The 17,775-nt window shown below is 39.6% G+C and overlaps 1 protein-coding gene across 1 annotated transcript; it reads left to right on the top strand.

The window, feature by feature from the left end:
* The first annotated feature begins 2,477 nt into the window (after positions 1-2,477).
* On the top strand, positions 2,478-17,697 carry evpla (envoplakin a). Its single transcript, XM_072383512.1, has 22 exons — positions 2,478-2,660; positions 6,646-6,745; positions 6,855-7,009; positions 7,267-7,390; positions 7,567-7,698; positions 7,841-7,882; positions 8,162-8,323; positions 8,954-9,061; positions 9,148-9,243; positions 9,369-9,479; positions 10,355-10,501; positions 10,622-10,776; positions 10,895-10,992; positions 11,147-11,319; positions 11,787-11,962; positions 12,126-12,264; positions 12,385-12,578; positions 12,939-13,089; positions 13,270-13,353; positions 13,439-13,546; positions 13,629-13,721; positions 13,858-17,697. Exons 1-22 carry the CDS (start codon positions 2,608-2,610, stop codon positions 17,245-17,247), a joined length of 5,991 nt encoding a protein of 1,996 aa, XP_072239613.1. The 5' UTR covers positions 2,478-2,607; the 3' UTR covers positions 17,248-17,697.
* The last annotated feature ends 78 nt before the right edge of the window (positions 17,698-17,775 follow it).

Here is a 17,775-nt window from a genome sequence, read left to right as displayed (position 1 = left end):
GTCTAGGGAAATACTTTTGTAGGCTTCATCTTTATGCATCTCTATAATTCTTCCTTTGAGGTTCTGTGGAAGATGTCATCATGCCACGGTTCATCATATGTTTTTATTTACAGAGAGGGGAACCTCCAAACCTAAGTCATTTACATACATACATTTTATTTTTTTTATCTGAGGTATAATTATTTACTCAGTGTGATCAATAACAACATGAAAATCACAGTGTTTTGGTTTCTTTTAGACTGTTTTTGTATATAATTGTGGAGTAGATGAGACTGCATTTCATTTGGAGTTGCTGCAGAAATATATTTTAAAGGTTTCAAAGTCTTTTTCCTGCTGCTCTACATAGTTTCCATCTTTATATTGACATCCATCCATCCATTTTCTATGCCCGCTTAAACCAACTCGATGTCACAGGAAGGGGGGGTTGGAGCTTATGCCAGTTGTCTGTTAGGCGAGTAGCAAGGTAAACCCTGGACAGGTCGCCAGTCCATCACAGGGCCAACCAGAGACAAACGCTCACACTCATTCCTAGAGTAAATTTAGAGACAGTTCAATTAAACTAACATGCATGTTTTTGGGCCGTGGGAGGAAGTCGGAGTACCTGGAGAGAACCCATGCATACACAGGGAGAACATGCCAACTCCACACAGAAAGGACGCAGGTTCCTTTGAACCAGGAACCCTCTTACTGTGTGCTGATGGTGCTAACCATTTTTACATTGCCCCACAAGCTAGATCTAAATTTGCTGATTTGACCTTGTTGCTTTTAATGTACAGCAGATTTGAGTGATTTGAGAGCAGTTTCATGTTAAAGCACTCCAGCAACACAACGTACATACATTCCGAGATCTAAAGTGCTATCATACTCAGCATGGATAATTATTGTAGACCACTAACCAGATGATGCATCCCAAAGAGATACTTTAAATTTTCCAACCATACAGCACAGTTTTAAATGTTTGCGTCTTACCTGACTCAAGACACTGACTTTGATCTTCTCACTTTTTGTCTTATGTCACAGGAACTGCTCAGGATTCCGTATTTTGAAGTAACGAGTGGTGTAATACATGAGTAAAAGAAATATACCCACTTATGTTTATCTCATCATTGAGTATATCCATATCTCAATCCTATCTGGTGTACATCAAATTCAAGATTGTGCTCCAAGTTAATGCATTTTCAGTGGACTGGTTGGTTGGGTCCCTTCGATGGACATGTCCAGAGTGCACCCTGCTTCTCGCCCAGTGACAGCTGAGATAGGCTCCAGCGCCCCTGCGACCCTATATTGGATTATTTAGAAAATAGATGGATGGATGGTTAGGTTTATGCAGTTCAGACTTTTGAGTTCAAATTGTTTCTTGCTCTTATGTCAAGCAGTAACTGATAAGTGATTGTGTAAATTCTATTTTCTCATTTTGCATCAACAAAATGCAACTTTTTATACTTTTTATAGAAGGCCCTTGTCATTTGATGGATAAGCTACTTGGGGGGAAAAAAACTGCAACATAGGGTCAGGAATTAAAAGTATATCCACTTCTCCTGGCACCACTACACCTCTGGTTACTAACCATAATATATATATGGTATCTGAGCAACATAAAAAGTATCTGTTTTTCCAGACAGGTGGAAACACCCAGAAAGCAACACTTAATAGTTGGACCAATCAAATATGCGTGCTCTCGTCACTCTGCTACAAGAAAGCTGCCCAGCTGCATTCCTCACCATGATTTACTATCGTTGAAAAGCTACAGAGAGACGCCCTAATCTTGAATGTCTTGCATGACTGTGCTGTAGATGCGACACAAGGGACCTTGCAATGTTTAGACCCATCTGTACTTGCCGTATAGCATTATGACATGTACATCTCCATGAAGAGATTATGTAACAGACTTCCGGCTTGACCCTCTGAGTGTTTGATTGTTGACAGCACACACTGTGTGCCTGTAGTATTCAGAATTGATCAGAACCCTCATTGAAGGTTGGGGGGCCAGCAGAATGTATGAAGGAGTGGTCCCTCATTCGCGGAAATGGAGAACTGTTAAATTATATCATGATGTACATTTAGACTTTGACTCCTAGAGATCATTGTACAAAATTTAGTTCCATATTTCACCCACATTTAAGCCTAACTTTAAACCATTATTTCTGCTTAACTTTCCCCATCCTGTGGTAAATTGCATTTGCTCAAATTAAAGGTCTTTTTTTAAAATCTCTTCTGAAATAATCCAGCGTAAATCCAGCCTTGAATTATGTATTCCTGCTAATTTGAGGGCCCTTGCTGCTTAGTGTAAGATGTGAGTGTGTCAGAGTCCTGATGAAAGAGATAAGCAGGAGGAAGGAGAGCAGGGAAATCAGGTTGAACTGGTCTTCCTTCGCCCGGTGGATGTCTGGGCGTTGACCCATCGGTTAACCTGTCTGGGAGGAGCCTCCGGTATTAAGCACTGTATTGACATGAGTGTGTGTGTTTTTGTGTGTGTTAGTGTGCTTGAGAATCACCAGTCAGAAGAGAGACAAATTGGGAGCCACAGGGTGAGGAAGACAGATACAAAGAAGGAGTAAGACTCAAAGGGTGAAGTTTTTGTAGGATATTTGCTTGACCTTCTCCAAGATGTTTAAGAAAAAGGAGTCCAAAGACGGCACGCTGAAGGGCAAGATGAGCAAGTAAGTTTTTCCCTGTGGATATCATGAATGCATAGAGAAACATAGGATATGTGAGTATCTCGGTCAAGTTGCCCCTCCTGCAGTTCTTCCAGAGCTGAGAACTGTATCAGGTTTCCTGTAAATGTTGCTGTCCTTTTTTTCTCTCTGTGTGTTATGGGCTTCCCCTCCCATTACATTATGGCTGGTTTAAAGGAGATTTTAAGATGTGTTTTTTGTGGGAATGCTTTCAATGATTTCACTTTCAAAGATAATCCTCTGGGATGGTGAAAGCTTGTTGAGAATTTGTTAACCAAGCCTGAGCTCTGGTGTATTTCACGAACATGAGGAGGGACAGTGGTTGGCAATAGTTGAGGTGGCACAAGGTCAGGTGGAATGAGTTAGAATGGAAATGGGTTTGAAAAAGAAAAAGAAAAAGAAAAAGAAAAGCTTTCGAAAACTTTCTACAACTGCATAACAACAAAAACAAATTAGGCACATTAATTTTGGACAAGACGTCTTCCGTGTAATTAAAACATGATGGTTTTAGGTATGTGCCTTAGATAGTTCATATGTTGAAAGGTTTGTGTTTTGTGATGGTCAAATGGTCAAGAAGAAAATAATGACAACTTTTCCATTAACAAAATCTTGTACAATAAAATGTAGGTATTTGTTTTCATGTGTTTGAGTTAAAGCAAAGACACTTTTTATTTGACCATTCATTATGTCCATGATAACATCTCCAGAGAACTCACTTTATTTGTTGCTAACGACAAAGATTTATGTTGAATCTTTAGGACAGGTAGTCATTAACATAACATCTTTAAATTGAGTTTACAGTGAACATACAGTGTGTGTAAAGAGCACTGTGAGCAGGTGCCTGTTTCACCTTGCCTCTGCCCCACACATGTTGTTGTCTGCTGCAATATGATGAGGGCTGTGCTGTCCGGACCGATCAGCTTCTCTCTCTTATGTGGGCTTTGGTTTCCAACCATTCATTACAGTGTCCATCATTACATAAGTGGTTAAGCAGTTAGTTAGTTGAACGTGAAATATGTCATCCAGGTTCAAATTTTTTGTTTGACTTTAATATGACCAACAGTTAACAATGAGTATTTTTCAATATGAAGCCAGTTATCAAAATTACCTTAAAGTGGATTCAGTTAATTTAGCCTCAGAGTAAATTAACAGCTGGATCCATGTATTTCACTGGATTTACACCTATGATGTCAAACCAGGCCTAATGTAATTTTTCAGCAAGAAATGCTTGATTTTTTACAGGGAACAACATATAGAATGCAAACTTGAATCTATAGTGTGAGTGTATTACTCAAGCTTGGGTCGTGTAGTAAATTAGCCTATATAGTTTCACACTGAGAAGACTGTGTTGAATATACACAGATTTTAAGGAATTTAATGTCTTTGCTCTTCTAGAGATTTTGTAGTGCACAGCACAAGCCTAATTTGTTTCTGAGATGTAAACTGAAATTACTCTATAGTTTAATGAAGATCTGAGTTGCTTTCACCTTCTTTTTTCATCATTGGGTAAGAGCTTTGCCAAATCAGGGTGTGTTTGTGCAACAACAGCAACCAAGGAAGTGCTGACCAGCCCTTTGGAATTATGTGGCTTATCCAGTTATCCTGCTTTTAGGTGAAATCAACTGTAGCTGCAAGCTGTTTAACTTTCCTCTCGTAGTCATTCATAAGATAATAATAAATAATAAATTGATCAATAATTGAATCATTTAAATATTGACAAATAATCTTATTTTATTCTACATTTTTAACCATAATGGGTTTTTTTTCGTCACTGAATGTTGCCCTGTATTTCAACCAATGCAAAAAAAAAACTCTTCTTGACACGGTATCTGAAGCAGTTTCTGAGAAGCTCAAACCATTTACACATAAAGTGCCTCAGATCTTACGAACAATGCATGAAAAACACTCTTTCCATACCCCCAGATCACAAAAAACAGACACTGCTGACTCATAAGGCCTGTTTAGCTGCAACGAAGAGGGTGTGACCAAGCAGCCCCTTCTCCACCAACAGTGAATAAATACACTTTGATGAAAGAAACAAACCATTACTCACTCCTCAATTTAAAGTCATGTTAAATAAAAGATTCTTTCATATTTTCCAGAAAACTACTGAAAAAGATTTGAGTTAAAAAGTGAAGTGAAATTTGACAGTTTTTTTTTTAACATATTTTTAAAGATTCTTTGGTTAGTTTAACAAAAAGAAATTGTAAACACTTATAACTCTCCACAAGTGAGAATTTAACTCACTTTCATCATCACCCAATCTACCTGCATTTACCAAAAGAGCTAAAAACAATAGAAAGTAAGAACTTGAGAATTAGAGTGAGAAAATGTATTTAAAATAACAAATCTAATGAAACTTGCCACAATTGCAAAGAAAAAGACTTTATAAAGGACTAAGTAAAAGGAAGAACATAAAGTAAAAACATTTAGGTCAGGTATTCACTCTGCTTCTTTTCTTTATTCATGCTAACTGCTAACTCTTTTGTGTCATCACTGATTTTTCTTCCAACTCTTTGGCTCCCTAATGAGGCTGTGTTAGTAAAAACCATGACAACGTGTACAGTTTCTGTTTACAACTTAGCAGCACAGAAAAGTAATTTGGCTGATACATGTTGAGAAACTCAGAAATGGTGCTCATGTGTCGGGCACATACCTCCCCTACTGAATGAGCAGGAACAGCAAGCTCATTGTGAGGAACCAGATGAGCTTTCAGCTTGATGACACACGACCCACCATCCTCCCTTTTAAAGTGCAGCAAGAAATTATAATTAGGCTGCCCAAAGTATATCTTTAGATTCAACATTTGCTTATTTTATTTCTCAGAATAAGTGCCTCTGATATCTTTGGTATGTGGGTCAAGTTAAGTGGTGAAGTATTCTATAGATTAGCTTTATGTGACACTGCACTGTCATTCACACAGCATTCCAAACCTGCACATGTTCAGTCTTCATTTCACTTTCAGTAACTTAGAAAGGGTCAAAAATCCTTTTCACTGCCTGGTGGTATCAGAAAGAAAAAAATAGGTTCACCATGTTAATGTGTGTCAAATTATTATAGATTATTTCACTAGTGAGGTTTTGGTGATGTTTTATTGATTTGTGTATGCAAAACCAACAATCTTTCCAACTTGCTGCATTTTAATGTGGCTTTTCAGTGGATGAGAAACTGATTTTAGATCCTATAAGTTGCATACCATCAACACGTTTCTAAGAACCTAACAAGTTTCTTTTAAAGGAAAGCTGTGATATAGCTGGCAAATATTTCTTTTTTATTCGCACATTTGTAAGAAATCTACTATGTCCACCTCAAAATGGAGATGTTGCATCATTCTAAATATGGTGTATTTTTGGTAAAATAAAGCCAGAACATACAGCTTTGCGTTGGTACTTGTCACAAATGTGTGTACCCTCTTTTTCATTTAAATCATCCCCACGTCATTTACTCAGACAAGAAACTGTTCCTTGCCAACAGAGAGTGACACTCAATTAGTGGCTGAAGAAAGGTTAGAATCTGAGAAACGCCACGGTGATGTGTTTGATTTTTCAGTTCACGTGTTTGATGTCAGATAATGAAAAAACAGAGAACAACAACTTAAACCAAATAGCCTGGGGATAGATTTTCTGATTGTGAAGGTGATCTATAAGTCCACTTCTCTGTGTTTAGTTCATGTTAAACACTGCTGATGTGAAGTTTGCTTACACTTAGATACATTCTTGCACTCACTGAAAGAAGAAAAAAGAAAGAAAAAAGAAAGAAAAATAATATATCAAAGAATGTAAAAATTGCAATTGGTGTGACAAAATTAAAGGGTGTTACAAAGTTGAAGTCATGTCTGCTGGAGAGTGTACAAAGCTGTACAAGCTTTGGAACTATGAGAGAGGAGGGCTGAACCAATTCAGAATAGTGTTTGAACTGATCTGAGCTTGTGGCTCAGCATGTGACTTCACTGCTCCTCCTCGCCCTGCAGGTCACAAGCCAGCAACTTGGCCCAGCTGATTGCCCAGATGCAAAGGAATGCTGACCAGGTGGAGAAAGACATCCTCAAATCGGAAGAGCTGCTGGCTGCGGTGAGAAAAGACACATTTTAGTAAATTGATGCAGTAATGTCTTTTGATCTATACTCACCTGAAACCATGGGACTACATTATCAGCTTATCTGCTGTCTGCCTTCACCAGGATGCTGAAAATGACAAGAAAGAGCTGCCCTTCAAGCATCAGGATGAGATCTCAAAGAAACTGGGTGAGGCTGAGGGCCTGCTGCAGGACCTCTTCCTGGACGTTGACAAAGCCAAGAAATTCAAACACCCCCAGGCCAATGAGATTGAGATCGAGTGAGTACATAGAGAACACATACTCATGAATTACAGCGTTGTTGTTGAATCACAGGAAGAAAGGCACTGCTTGTTTCTCTTCCTTCTCAAACCTTTCTAATAATTGAAGTCTATAGGGAGGTTTATAAAAGCATATGTGGCAGCAGAATAAGACTGAATAGTGTAATTCATTTCACAGTTTGTAAATTGATTATTCATTTAGTTGCTTCTTTCATAAATATCAACCAGAGTTCTTTATTTATCTGTGTCACCTTCAGTGTCATCCACCTCCATGAGCGCTGGTTAAAAGATTGTACCTTCTACCGAGACATCTACGAGCAGATTGATGATGTGTCACTGATGCCCAGAATCGACTGGGGACCTGTTTTAAATCAGAAGCAAGTAAGCATCAGTAACACTGTGGGAACACTTTAGCCAGAGTTAATGCATGAAATCCCTTTGAATATCAATGTTTGTTGTTTTTTGAGCTTGAAGAATGAAGAAACCTGCTGTTCAGCTATGCTTTTAATGGTTACTTTGTCTCATGAACTGTGGTCCTCTGGTGTCTGTCCTCACAGAAACAAGTGAATGCAGAGGAGTACGGCCCCTCCATGGCAGACCTGGAGAAGCAGATTGCTGCTCACAACATCCTTCACAAAGAAATTGAAGCCTACAACTCACAGCTATGTGTCAGCTCTGCTGGCAGCAAGGTAAACATATGCATTTACATGGAAGTACATTCACAGAATATCCTGCATATCTTTGAGGCCTTTTGACCATTTTTTCATCTTTCATCTTAATGAAATCCTGTTTTAGACAGCTTATATTATGTGTCACTGGTTTGTCTTTCAGGAGAAATATACAGTTCTGAAGAAGCAATACAATAACCTGCTGGTGGGTTGATTTCTACTCACACACAAGATTGCACTGTTCAAGATATAAACAAGTTTTGATTTTCATTAGATTTTTTAAGTTTAATTCCTTATTGAAGCATATCAATGAATCAAATGCCCATCTGATAAAACAAGTTGAGCTACTAACCCGCTTCTGCGTGGTCTTTCCTAAATAATAAAATACAGAAATTACAATTTCATTTCTACTTAAAATGTCAATGAGTTCAGCACTTTGAGCACATCTTGAATTTTATTCTCATTTATTGACATTCTCATTTAGGACAACTCCAAGTGGCGACGCCACTACCTGAACAGCCTCTACGACTACATGCAGGGGTGCAACAAGGAACTGTCCTTCCTCAGAGAAGAACAGGACAAGATCCAGAGGCAGGACTGGAGTGATCGTATGGTGGATCCACCTGATGTTCGCAGGCAGTATGAGGTCAGGGTCAATGTTTTGTTAAAAGGGATGAGTTGTGTTTTCCCGTTTCTTTCAGTGAGCTATGTCTTATTTGTGTGTCAAAGATCACAAATAAATAACAGAGTTAGAAAGTTCCACACAAATAGGGGAGTTACTCACTGCGAAACAACTTGCTGGCAGTTCACACTTCAGACCTCTGCTACTTATCCATATCAACATGTAACACATTTATGTAATCCCTGCTTTGTTTGGCACACCTCAAACTGTGAGTAAGCATCTGTTTGTAGTACACCACTTTCTGATCAATCAGCTGACCAGTCAGGGTAGACTGTGATTTTTGGTGAGCAGGCCTGAGACAGGAGCTAAAACGGATTGTTTCTGACAGAGGCTGATCAAATTTAGTGGAGCTATGTATAGATTGTCTTTTGAATTTGAAAGTAAAGAAATCCTATGTTGTGGATGCCCAAGATAAGATTGTCAACTTGTAAATTAGTATCATTAAGATCTCTTTAAGTGAGAACAGTGGAAAAATAGCATTTTTAGCAACACAATATATCAATCGTATGATGTGGCTTATCCTGAAACACTGAAGGTATTTGCTCTGTGCTAGCAAGACGAAAGACATAAAACCTTTGATTTATTCTCAATCAGCATTTCAAGAACAACAGTCTGCTGTCCCATGAGAGCGAAGTAAACAAACTCCAGGATGAGGGTGACAGGCTCATTGAATTGAAGCACCCTGCCAGCCCTACAATAGAGGTACAATCATTGTTGAAACATTCCACCACATCAAACTTGAATCCCAAATGCAGTTTGATTCCAGCTATATTCCTTAAAATTTCAAGGCTCAAAGAGATGCTGTACGAAATGAATGGCAGAAATTCCTCAATCTCTGCATTTGTCAAGAGACACATCTGGATAACGTGGAGGAATACAAAAAGGTAGGCTAGAATACATTTGAGTTTGTAAGTATATGTGAGGATGTGTGCACATTGTCACATTCTGATGCATTAAATACATTTCCATGTGGTGCAACATGTTAATTACTTTTGTGCCCCTTCTCCAGTACCAAATGGACACTGAGCAGCTGTCAGAGACATTGACCAAACTCAACAGCAGTCTGGACCCCAAGTCTGTCAGTAAAAAGAGCAACTCCGAGACATTGTTGCAGCTTGAGGTATGAGAAGTTTGAGAGTGAGAAACTGAAAATATAGAGAATAAAAAGACTGGATATAAAAAAAGACTAAGCACATAGTAATCCAATATACCATGATAAACAATATCTAATTTGTCAGATCTGGATACATCTCTTTACATGCGTCATCTCGTTTTCAAGGGATCCAAACAAGCATTCATAAAACAAATGGTTTAGAGAGAAGTACAAAAGTGAGCTGATGAACTGGGGCAGATATTAAAGATAACCCTTATTTCCCTCAGAAGGAGCCTGAAACATAAAAACTTCCTGATATCAACTTGGATAAATCTGATTAGAGTTTCAGTCCATAATGTACAGTACAGTATAAGTGATAGTTTGCAGGGTACACCCATCCTGCTGGTCTTCTCATAGTCAATTATAGGATTTGAGAATAATATAGTGGAGAAAACTAGTCTTTTATGTTATATTTCCTGCTGATTAGCAGGTATGCTCACATTGCAGATGTCAGAAAGTTTAATTCTGATTAAACACCTTCCTGCATATATCTTCTGAGATTTATCTATTTGATGTCCATGTAAATGGTCTAAGCACATTTTAGACAGGTAATCCGAGTTCTACAAAGTGCTTTATATTTTCCTTATCAGAAGCTGTGGTACATCTCTCTTATGAGTTTTCATACAATTATTAATCCAGTTATTTCTAGCTATTTTTAAGTTTGCTTCTTTTTTTTTTGCAACAATATTTAGAGAGAACAAAAACTTTGTGTGATATTTCACTGGTTTCTGAGTGGCCTACATACGCCAAACATACTAATTGTAGGCTAATTCAAGATGTATGGCTATGCTGGTATGAGATTTCTAAGATATAATATTTTCTATGGATTTGTTTCCCACCAGGGTGAGGAGAAGACTGTAGAGAACTGTGAACAGCAGCTGGCCGACTTGAGGAGACGGAGCACTACCATTGCGCCTCTGAAACTGCGACGCAGCACCAATGACAGACCCATCACAGTAGAGTCCCTGTGTGACTGGGAAACAGATAGGGTGAAGCCTGCATTTTTTTGCCATACATTAAGAAAAACAACATAGAGGAAACCTAAACTGTCAAATATCTGTGGCCGAGGCGTTTCCACTCAGTATTTTTTTTTCATCATCTCTGTTTAGATTAATCTGTCAAGAGGGGAAAAATTTACTCTGAAATCAAACTCTGACATTGAGAACTGGGATGTTATCTCCAGTGATGGTAGAGCAAAAACGTCCCCAGGAGTTTGCTTCCAAATCCCACCCCCTGACCCAGATGCCATTGATAAAGTGGATCTGTAAGTAACACAAAGCTGCATTATCATATCACCAGAATGAAACAGTACAAGTGTATGTTGAGAATGTTAGTTATACTTATTGTATTTTTCCTCCCTCTCTTTGTTTGCAACTCGTTAGTTTGGGTGGTGAACTGGCAGACATCAAGAAGAGACGAGCAGCTATGGCAGCATCCCTGAAAAATCACAAATCAAATATTAGCAGTGCCCAAAAATCAGGTTGTTATCTATTTATTTAAATCCTTGATTATTCGTATAAATATATTTATAATGATTTTGTCTATGAACAAAATTATTTGTCAACAGTGCACAAATATATTTATAAACCTGATCAGCTCAATCAATGAATTGACCGCTTGCTTTTCTTATTCAGCCCCAGTGTCTTCTGCTCCACCTGACCCAAAAGTAACAGCTCTGGCTCAGCAGCTGGACAAACTGGACAATGACCTAGCCAACACCGAAGAGAGCATGCTGAGCCGCCTGCGAGCCCCACTGAGCCGCACAGATCCGTCCGGAGATCTGGCCAAGAGGATGAAGGAGCAGGAGGTGAGAAGAAGAAACACTGAGACTTTCAGCAAGCAGAAAATTCATCGGCGCTGCAATCAGTCCCATTCGAGTCCTCTTTGTTGAACTTTTTCCATTTGCCCTTTAGGGTTAGAGTAAACATGTATAAAACATTGGTTCTATGTTATGATAGCTACTATCACAACACAAACTCACTTACATTGATATTAATTTCAACAATTTATTTTCAGCTTTCAACAAGCTTTTGAGGTTTTATTAACCTGCATGCATTTTATGCTCGAAGTACAATATTACATTACCTTTCTTTGCATGAAAAGGAGGTGGTCATGTTGCAAAAATATAGACAAGGTTCTGAAACAACATGCACACCATTGGGTGTCTCTTTTGTGGAAATACACAGGTTGATAAGTAGGAACTCTAGATGATGAAGTATCTGATATTTGACGGATTCTGATACAAGTATATACCTACATATCTGCCCTATACAGCAAGTTGCCAATGCACTGAAGGCTCTGGAGCAGCAGAGGCAGGCAGCACAAGTTGACCTGCAGCCCCTGCTGTCTAAAGATCCCAGTGGTACCTCCTCAGGCCTGCCACTCAAACTCAGTGCTGCCAACAACAAGCACGACAGCATTGCTGCACTTGCTGATCTCTACAATAAGAAGTAAGTCTATGTTTTTTTTTTTTTTTTCTTTGTCTTGTTGGGCATCGTTATGTAGTGACGGGAAGATTTAGTTTTAAACACGTGTGCGTGTGTATAAATATATATATATTGTCTGTTTTTGCTACTTATTTTAACACTTATCATTACATTAATCCTTTTTCAGAGCAAATGCATCTTTCAACCTGGAGAAACAGATAAAAAAGGTTGATGGTCTTGTCTCTGGATTTGAGCAAAACCTCAGTGAGGATAGTCAGATCCCTGACACCCCAACCGCAATTCAAGCCCGCACAGAGGACATTCAGGTGAGAGGATATGCTTTTCCACATAAATCTTAAATTTGATCTCAAACACACACAAGCTTAATCTTTTACAAAAGCTCCAACTCACATAAACAACTCAAAACTCTTTTCTGTTGCATTCAGCACCAGTGGAAGTCTGTGGCAGCAGCTCAGGATGACATGAAGAAGCTCAGTCAGGATCTGGTGACGACAGAGCAGGTATGCAGCTCTCTGCAGCAGGGCTACCAGGAGTACTGCCCAGACATCCAGCGCCAGAGGAAAGATGTCAAGCAACTGCAGACTCGATATACAAATGTTGCCAACCAGCTGAAGGAGAGGTGAGCGTCATACTGTGAACACTTTAGTTCAGTCACCTTAAAGTCACGTAGGTATTACTTGCACAAACAGTTATTTAGCAAATTAGTTGGTGAAATCTGTTTAATTTCATCCTGTGACTGGTTGGTAAAACACATTCAATTCTACTTCTTTTCTTTTTGTTATTTCTTAAACATTCCGATGCAGAAATATCCTGCAAGCAATGTTTAAATAGATTTTTAGTATGACACGTGTAGCTTCTGGAAAGTTGCATACAAATACTGTAGTTCACTGAACCTTGCTACTTTACTCCTACTGTTAAAAAATAGACGTTTTTTAAAACATGACACCAAAGTGAAGTTATCATAACTTAAACCTCACAGAGAAAACATCTTGCAAGATGCTTCAACCAAGAACCAGGAGTTCCAGAGCACATGCAAATCCCTGAACTCCTTCCTGGACAATCTGCCGACAAATCAAATAAACTCCAATGACGATCTGTCTCAGGTCATTGCCAAGCAGACCTCCCAAGAGGTGAGATAGGGTTCCGACTATACAGAGCTACCATGTGGTGAATAATGCAGGAAACAATCAGAGCAATCTAACTTTGATTTTATGTCAGGGCATTTTTTTATTCATATGTTCTCCTCCACAAAATTAGTCTATTTCCAAACACAATAATAGAAATAATGTTTGCCACACTTTTCACTGCAGAGAGTGGTGGATGACCTGAAGCGGAAGGAGGATGACATAGACAGAGTGGCTGTCCTTTCTCAAGACCTACAGAATTTACTCAATGTAAGATTCAAATATCTTATATTCCAATTGATGCATAAATGTGATTTCATTGTGTAAATCATCTCAATTCTTCACATCTGTGTAGGAGTACGAGGATAACGTTGACAAATACAACAGTACACTTGAGGATGCTGGTGCCACTGTTCCAAAGAAACCTCATATGCTAACACTTTCTGATGCTGTCCTAAAAAAGGTAAAGTTGATATGTCTTTAACATGATACATATCTGTAAGTTTATTAAAAGATCAAGGTCATCGATAGTTCGTTTATTACAGGAAAAAGATCTGGTGAACCGTTATGCAGAAGCAAAAGCTGAAAACACCCAACGCCAAAAACAGATGGGTTTGGCTAAGAATCTGATTTTACAAGTAAGAACATTGGCCTTGAAAAAAAAGGCTTTCCTTTATATGCACTCCACACTATAACTGATAATGAAAATAAAGCTACAAAACAAATCACCTGATAACTTGTAGTCATTCAATGAATTTGCTTTCCCTGTTGCAGAATGAAGAGAAAGTTCAGATGGTGGCACAGCAACAAGTGCAGCTTCAAAGTCAGCAAAGGAGTGTCTCTGAGGTAGATGGTCTGCGTAAAGAGCTGGATGAAGAAAAGGAGAGGATGGCTCATATAGAGACAAATTTGAGGACATTCAGAGACAGGATGATGTCACTGAAGAGTCGTAGAGGAGTGGAGCGAGTTGAGGAGAAAGAAGTACTGCAGTACTACCGGGACCCAAAACTGGAAAATGATTTGGCTGATCTCAGTGACAAACTACATGATGAAGCCCTGAAACGTAGTTCTACCCAGTCTGAGGTTGAGGTGTTAAACAAGAAAATCACCGTCTTGGAAGACACTCTCAAAAACACGCAACCGAAACTGTTAACCAGAGAGGTAACAGAATTTGAAAGAGATCCCCAGCTGGATGTGGAAGCCAATAAGATGAGAGATGAAATAGAAAGGATGAGAGACGAAATTCGAGTGAAAGATGGAGAGCAGATTCAGATGAAGACAGAAGTCACAATTCTACAGCAGAAGAGGCCACCCATCAAAGAGAGAGTGTTTAAGAAGGAAGTAGTTAAAGTAGAACAGGATCCAGAGATGTTGAGAGCAATCCGAACATTTGAGACAGATATATCAGATGAGAGCAACAAAAGCAAGCTCCTCAATGATGAAATATTCCTGACAAGGAGTCAGATTAATGCACTTGAAAGGCTGATTCCTAACATCCAGCCTAAGATCATCACTAAAGAGGTGAAAAAGATTGAACAAGACCCTGACCTTATCACAGCTTGTCAGAATATCCAAACAAGCCTGGAGCAAGAAAAGATTGAAAACAACTCTTTGTCCAAAGAAGTGATAGATCTCCACAATCGCTACAGAGACGTTCAAGACTGGAAACCAAGAACTGAGGTGAAAGAAATCGTTAATGAAATCTACCGCATAGACCCAAACACGGAGGTGGAGATAATGCGCATCCGCAAAGACATACAAGACACCAATAAACAGCGTGCTGATCTTGAGAAGAACATCACCCAACTCACCAGTGATCTAAACGTCCTTCGTTCTGAGAAGCCCAAAGTGGAACTGAAGGAAGTTCTCCAAGAGGTGGTTAAAGAAGAAAGAAGCCCTGAAAATGAGCGAGAGATACAGAGATTAAATGATCAGGTGAACCATTTACACACTCATTACAACTCCCTTGAGGACAAAGTCCGACTGCTCCGGAAAGAGAGAGATGAATGGAAGGCTGAAAAGTCCAAGGTAGAGACCAAACTTGTCACCAGAGAGGTCATTAAGTATGTGCCTGATCCACTTCTCGAGAAGGAAGCTGACCGCTTACGAAGGGATGTGCGGGAAGAAGCACAGTTGCGGCGCAGCATAGAAGAGATGGTGTTTGACCTTCAAAACAAATATATCCTTTTGGAGAGACAGAAGCCTGAGGAGAAAATCGTTGTGCAGGAGGTTGTACGCCTACAAAAGGACCCAAGGCAAGTACTGGACCATGAGAGGCTCAGCAGGAACCTTGATGAAGAAGTAATGAGCAGACGTCAGCTGGATCTAGAATTGCAACAGCTGAGAACAAAGTTGGAAGACAAAGAAAGGATCATAAGAGAGAGTGATGAGCATCAAAAGAGGATTCAAGCTGAGTCTGACCTCAGAGATATTCAAATGCGCATCAGACAGCTGGAAAATGCTCCACCTCCTGTTGAGGAGAGTATAGTTGTCGAAGAGGTACTGAAAGTTGAGAGAGACCCTAAGCTGGAGAGGATGACAAATGGTTTGCGGTCAGACATGGACAATGAAACCAGCAATATCCTGCGACTTGAGAGAGACATCCGTAACATCAATGTAAAGCTTGAGATCCTGCAGAGAGAGAAGTCTGGTGAAAAGACGGTGTACAAAGAGGTTGTTCGTATTGAGAAAGACCAGGCTGTTGAAGCAGAGAGGGATTGCCTGAGGGAACAGGTGTCTCAGACCAAATATGCCAGACAAGACTTGGAGGATCAAATTAGACGTCTCAGTGACAAAATCAACCTGCTGACAAGCACCAAACACAGCTCTTCAAGGGAAGAGACAACCCTAACAGTGAACAGAGATGCCTTAATGAGGGAGAGGGATGACCTCAATCGAGAACTCAGAACACTTGATGCTAAAAGACATGACATCAGCCTGTCTTTCCAACAACAGACAAGACTAATGAGTGAAAGAACACAAATGAGTAGACAGAGGAGCGTTAAGATGGGGTCAGACATCCAGCAACTGGAAAGGAAGATCTTGGATGAAAAAGACAAGATCCATCAACGAGACAGTACCATCCGTGAACTTCTGCTAAATCTGCAGAAAGAGGATCAGGCAGAGACGAGAACCAAAGAAACCAATGTCTCCACCAAAATCACCATTTTGGATCCAGAGACTGGCAAAGACATGTCTCCTTATGATGCCTACCTGCAGGGTCTGATTGATCGTCAGCAGTACATTCATCTGCAGGAGCTTGAGTGTGACTGGGAGGAGATAACCTCCATGGGACCTGATGGGGAGACATCTGTCCTGCAGGATCGCAAGAGTGGAAAGCAGTACTCAATCAAAGATGCCATTAAGGAAGGAAGGCTAACAGAAAATGATCTACAACAATACAAAAAAGGCAAGATTCCAATATCAGAGTTTGCCCTGCTGGTAGCAGGTGACAATAAGAAGCAGCCCAAGTTCAATTCGATCACTCCAAAGTCCAACACAACAGTCAAGTCAGACCAATTGGACCTTTCAACTGCCAATGAAACATTCCCAATTGCAGGAATAATGGATATGCACACTGACACCTGCTTTACAATACGTAGTGCCACCCTGCGCAAACTGATCGACCCCATCACTGCCCAAAGGCTTCTGGAAGCTCAGGCAGCAACAGGTGGCATCATTGACACCAGCAACAATGAGAGATACACAGTTCACAAGGCAACAAATAGAGGCCTCATTGAAGATAGTCAGCTCCAACGCTTGCTTAATGCGCAAAAGGCATTCACTGGAATTGAAGACCCCATGACCAAAGAGTGTTTGTCTGTGGGAGAAGCTGTTCAGAAAGGCTGGATGCCGAAGGAAACTGCAATTCGTTACATGGAGGCCCAGCACCTGACTGGAGGGCTGGTCGATCCCAACACTGGTCGCAGAGTAAGCATCATGGATGCCTATGGATCCAAAATTATTGACAGAACAACAATGAGGGAGCTGCAAGCTGAGACAAATTACATCAAGGATATCATAGACCCAATCACAAAGGAGCGGATCAACTACAAACAAGCTCTGGATCGCTGTAAGAAAGACCAAAAGTCAGGCTTACCTATGCTGGCTGCCTCTTCCAAAGATGCCTATCCAGTGTACAACTCGAGGCAAGCACGATTTTAGATATGTTTACTATTTACTAGTCACCTGGTACGCACAGCGTTTAGATAAAAATGTACAATTAGATATGAAAAAACACATAAAATTCATATATTATTTACAATGTACATTTTGACTCAGGTCAAGTCTTCTACTGCAAAGCTTTCTGTCAAGCCAAAATGATTGCTGCTGAGTTGCATTTGTTTACCAAACATGTCTTTATGTAGGAAGATTTGATCTTTTTTTTCTTCTTCTTTTTTGATTTAATTTAAAAGCATGATGTGAATGCTGTTTATCTTTAATACAGTTGTGTTTATTAGGGTTACTGGGGCATGGTGCAATGCTATTTGCTAATATTGATTTGATTCTGTATTACTCATGGGCTATCCTTGACACTGTTCACTTTAAACTCAAGATTGATACTATATGAAGAAACACATGAAATATCAATAAATTTAAGTTATGACGTTTAAAGAGCGTGGGCCTCTCACATTTTACTGCTGAGCAGTTTTTGGTGGTGCGTTTAGGTGTTTTCTATTACTTTTCATGTAT

Source organism: Leuresthes tenuis, unplaced genomic scaffold (assembly GCF_036924035.1).
Source record: "Leuresthes tenuis unplaced genomic scaffold, fLeuTen1.0.hap1 SCAF_4, whole genome shotgun sequence".
Classification (NCBI taxonomy): Eukaryota; Metazoa; Chordata; class Actinopteri; order Atheriniformes; family Atherinopsidae; genus Leuresthes; species Leuresthes tenuis.
Note: the sequence above shows the minus strand (reverse complement) of the source record. Positions and strands in the feature narration are given on the sequence as shown.

Excerpts from the sequence above, each read along its gene's own strand:
- evpla (XM_072383512.1), top strand. The coding sequence starts at position 2,608 with ATGTTTAAGAAAAAGGAGTCCAAAGACGGCACGCTGAAGGGCAAGATG. Across the intron at positions 2,661-6,645 it reads CTGAAGGGCAAGATGAGCAA|GTCACAAGCCAGCAACTTGG; the intron begins GTAAGTTTTTCC and ends CTCGCCCTGCAG. Across the intron at positions 13,090-13,269 it reads CCAAGCAGACCTCCCAAGAG|AGAGTGGTGGATGACCTGAA; the intron begins GTGAGATAGGGT and ends TTTTCACTGCAG.